The sequence below is a fragment of the Hippocampus comes genome, unplaced genomic scaffold (genome assembly GCF_001891065.2).
Source record: "Hippocampus comes isolate QL1 unplaced genomic scaffold, H_comes_QL1_v1.1 scaffold1, whole genome shotgun sequence".
Classification (NCBI taxonomy): Eukaryota; Metazoa; Chordata; class Actinopteri; order Syngnathiformes; family Syngnathidae; genus Hippocampus; species Hippocampus comes.
In genome coordinates, this window is record NW_017805010.1 from 3,019,219 (window position 1) to 3,023,370 (window position 4,152).

A 4,152-nucleotide genomic window follows, 5' to 3' on the forward strand; every position below is an offset into this window, starting at 1 on the left:
TTACAGTGACTGGCAGCCTTGACACCGTGCTGGCCACGCCCATGGGCCACACCTTAACGACAAGAGACGGCTGGTATTTTGACGTAGCTGGTGTTGGATTGCTGTACTTTCTTCCTTCATAGGAACGAATGCCAGCAATTTGGAGCTTGCAGTATGATGCAGTGCAGTTGTACACCATAGCGCAAAAAAAAAAAAAAAAAAAACATTCTTGGAGAGTACTGACAAATCACTGAGAACCTTGTGTGTCTGCATATGTTTCTTCACATTGGACTTTTGGGCGAAGGCTCGACCGCAAACGATACATTGAAATGGTTTCTCTCCTGTATGACTGCAAAAAAAAAGTAAAAAAGTTGTGAAAGTGAATTTTTTTTTGTAATAAGAGTATGGTCCAGCTTTCGGGGAGTAGCTCACCTCCTAATGTGCTGCTGAAGGTCAAAGTTTTTGGAGAAGATTTTGTCACAGAAATTACACTTCAGCTTCGGTCCTTTGGATTTCAGCGACTCTGCTGAGGAAAATCAAAAGTAGCAAAGATTCGCATAATGCACCCCTAAGTTTTTACTGCATGACATGTCTATGTGATGTCTGTTGAGTTATTTGAAGCAGCATCAGTGGGACAGTGTTCCTCAAAAAGCGGCCTCTGCTCAAACAGACACCTTACCTCAAATACGGGCCGAGTGCATCATCCACAAATAAAATCTGCTCCTCAAATAATCTCCTTTTCACACAGAATGACAAGTGGCACCACTATTTACTCTTACTTGCAAACCTATAGGCTTAATTATTTTTGTCAAAAAATGCCCCCCAAAATAACAACTTAAAAATAATAATTACAGCCCCCCCCACCACTTAAACAGACACATACATACCTACGACACCATCTGCACTTTTTTTGCTACTTGTTGGTCGTTTGGGGCCAATGAGTTTTTCAAACTCGCCCAACTCTGTTGTGTTGGTGGTGATGCTGCACGTCTTTGTTTTGATGCCCAGCTTTCCCGGACTGTAGACAGGAGGCGTGGTGAATGATTGGCTCTCCACACACTGACTGGGCACCTATGCGACATAACAGTGTCATGACAGCAAATCATTCACTCAAAATCTCTTATACTTAATCAATGAAATGGCACTTCATTTGTTTGTGTAACACAAACACAAAATTGTGACTATCGGTGCTCAGTCTAGTGGGACAATTTATGAATGAAATAATTTGTGGTATATTTATAGCTTCAACGATTAATATAGGCAATTATAAACATTTTAGGAGGTTGGCATCAATTACTTGACTACTTTTCACAATTCCACGCTGTGTTCAGACGGGCTGTACCTAATCTTGTGCCAAGTAAGTCGATTGCACAGGTCGCCCACAAGAGCACACCGAACCCTTTTAATACCATTGTTCTCCACTCACTTGTACAGGATGGAATGGATGCAGATTCAGTGCGTGAATCTCCGCACTACCGCCACCGACCATGTGGGGCAGCGTGCTGTAGACCTGAACTACCGAGTTGCCGTGGTTGGCGGGGACATGCGAAGAGGTGAGAGGCTGCTGGCTGGGTTGTCCTGCCGGCGGCGGGTGGGCCGGCGTCTGGCTCGGAGCAAGTGTGTGGCAGGGCTGCTGTTGAGGATGATGAGAATGATGGTGGTGGTGGTGGTGGTGCTGAAGATATGATACACCAGTTGTGTGCATGCTTGGGTTACTCTGGAAGACAAACCATGATGAAGTTCAAGTGATCCAGTTCCAGTTTAGTCAGATGGGACGGAAATTGACTGGTGGTGGTGTGTTACCTGTACGGGCGTTTGCATGGCGGTCATTGGCTGGTCAATGGAGGTGAACGCTGAGATGGCAGACATAAGAATGTCATCACTGACCAGCACGTTTCCTTGAACCAGCGTGTGTGTTAGAGGGGAGGGTGGAACTGTGATGTAGGTGGACACCTGCAGGACAGTCACAATGACACACAAGGAAGACATTTTTTTAAAATTTCCATGTGATAGAGTCCACAAATGGAGTACCTCCACCAAAAATGCAATTCTTCCAGAGTCAAATCTGTCAGAATAGAGTCATAGTGTGACAATCATAACAATTGTAGTTATGAGAAGTCGAAATGTAATGACAAAAAGTTAATTTAGTCACGTATACTCCATTTTATAACAAACAATGGTCTGATTTTCTTCTCACCTGCCTGTTGGCATTAGTTTGAGGTCCTGACGTGATGGAGGGAACCGGTGTGTAAGCATTGGTGGAGGCCAAAGACACAGTGGACAGGGAGGGGGCACTCGACTGGCACTGCTCCCGTTTGTGTGCCATGAAGGCCGGCAGGGAATTGAACTGCTTCTTACACTTCCCGCACAAGAACACATCTTCGTCATCTGTGGGGAAAAAACAAACATATACAGTGAGGCGGAGGAATTGTGTATACCAACATCTATCCATCCATTTCCTGTAGTGCTTTTCAGGGTCACAGTGGAGCTGGAGCCTCTCCCGACAGCACTGGGTGGCAGCCACTCGCAGAGCACATAAAGAAAAGGGACCATTCACATTAATTGAACTCAACTAGGATTTCTCCAACCTTTATTGATCAACGGCACATATTTTACATTAGAAAAAATTCACTACGCACCACCAAACAAAACTGTCCCTGAAAAAAAAAAAGTGGATGCACAGATTAACTGTACCTTCTGCCATCTCGTGACAGAACATTTAATTGTTCTTCCTGGCCAGTGACACAGATACAGAAACAAAGACACATTATTTGCGGTAAAGAAATACTAGTCCGTAAAATCTCGTAGGAACAATCTCGTGTTCCGTGTTGCACAGGCGGAGACTCATTGTTCTAAAGAAGGCAAATTCATTGGAATGCAGAGTGGCTGCTTCGTCATTCACGCACCCATAGACTGGATAGTTGGTGTGCCGGAGACGTTTTGGTTGTTTGGGTCAGGAACACCTCCTTGACCGTCCAGCAATGATTGGACCGCCAGTACTGTCTGATTGTCCATGCCTGGAGAGGAAAGTCAAATTTGGTGGTTGCATTGGATCCATTGGTGCATCATTTAAAAATACGTCTTGAGAATGACTGATTCACAAGCAGACATGACATGTAATTTTAAATCAAGCCCATCAACTGTGTTTATGCCTTCATACGTGCATCTTGCTTTGTTTATATTATACTACCTTACATATAATCCGATGACTACAACCATATATACATGATCATAAAACCCCGGGTGAAACTAAGTATACCTACAACACTTCACGTAATGTATCATTTATTGCTTAAAATATAATTTTGTGAAAGCGTCTCATCCAATGTTCAATTTAGGCATGAACTAGATTGTTTCATTTTTGCACTCGATTCTACGTGGTTTTGTGACGAAAACACTAGCCAAATATTAATTTCTGTTGCGTATAGTGCACGATGAAATTGTTCCGATAAATCACACAAACTTAATGTGGACAGCCAAGCCATTTAGGTTGTAATTAAATGGGTATTAATAAATTATTCTTACCTTCAAGTACCTCAAATATAGCCTGCGCCATTTTGCGGTTCTTCAACTGCGTGATCGGCATTTGACTAGCAGAGTCTGCTGAATTGGAAGCGCTGCCACAGCTGTCAATGTGGAGCAAAACACTCGAACTAATGCCGTGGACAAGCGTGTGACTTTTGGAACGTTAATTACAATAACGACCTAATAATACCGGAAACATTCTCGGAACAGAAACACTTCCATTTACAAATTTCATGTTCGAAAATGAAACCAGAAAATATCACAGAAAAGGCTTAAATGTTTCCAAAAAAACTTTAGACATGTGGTATTTAAAATAAATACGATAATGTTATTTACGATAGTCAAACTAAATATATAATGCCACTGTGTGACATTAAAATGCATCTTGTATCGACAAATCTGCGATCGATAAAATGACTGACAACAAAATCCACCAATCAGATGGCGCTTAACTCGTCTCACTGAGGACTCAGTTTCTCGACCAATGAAAGGATCCAGGCTGGCACACGTGTCGGTTTCGCGGCAAAAAAGATTTCGCGCGAAAAGTGCCCCATCCTTGTTTGGACCTGGATCAGCTGGGACAATAACAACAATTACGGACTACAACAGGGCAGCGGAGATCTTTTTAGAAATGGACTGCACCCGCCC

General features: G+C 43.1%; 1 protein-coding gene across 5 annotated transcripts in view; it reads right to left on the minus strand.

Moving 5' to 3' along the window:
* znf341 (zinc finger protein 341) overlaps window positions 1-3,597 on the minus strand; it is an 8,258-nt gene extending 4,661 nt beyond the window's left edge. For 2 of the 5 annotated variants that reach the window (XM_019863117.1, XM_019863114.1), the window contains exons 1-8: window positions 3,505-3,597; window positions 2,886-2,996; window positions 2,177-2,367; window positions 1,783-1,932; window positions 1,406-1,696; window positions 867-1,050; window positions 412-505; window positions 238-328 (exon numbers count right to left, since the gene is read on the minus strand). In XM_019863117.1, coding sequence (XP_019718676.1) covers window positions 238-328; window positions 412-505; window positions 867-1,050; window positions 1,406-1,696; window positions 1,783-1,932; window positions 2,177-2,367; window positions 2,886-2,996; window positions 3,505-3,565 — 1,173 coding nt within the window. In that variant the 5' untranslated portion in view covers window positions 3,566-3,597. Of the gene's footprint in view, window positions 1-17; window positions 53-237; window positions 329-411; window positions 506-866; window positions 1,051-1,405; window positions 1,697-1,782; window positions 1,933-2,176; window positions 2,368-2,421; window positions 2,570-2,885; window positions 2,997-3,504 lie in introns of those variants that run through there. The other 3 variants (XM_019863115.1, XM_019863116.1, XM_019863118.1) reach the window with 3 other exon arrangements.
* Window positions 3,598-4,152: the final 555 nt, after the last annotated feature.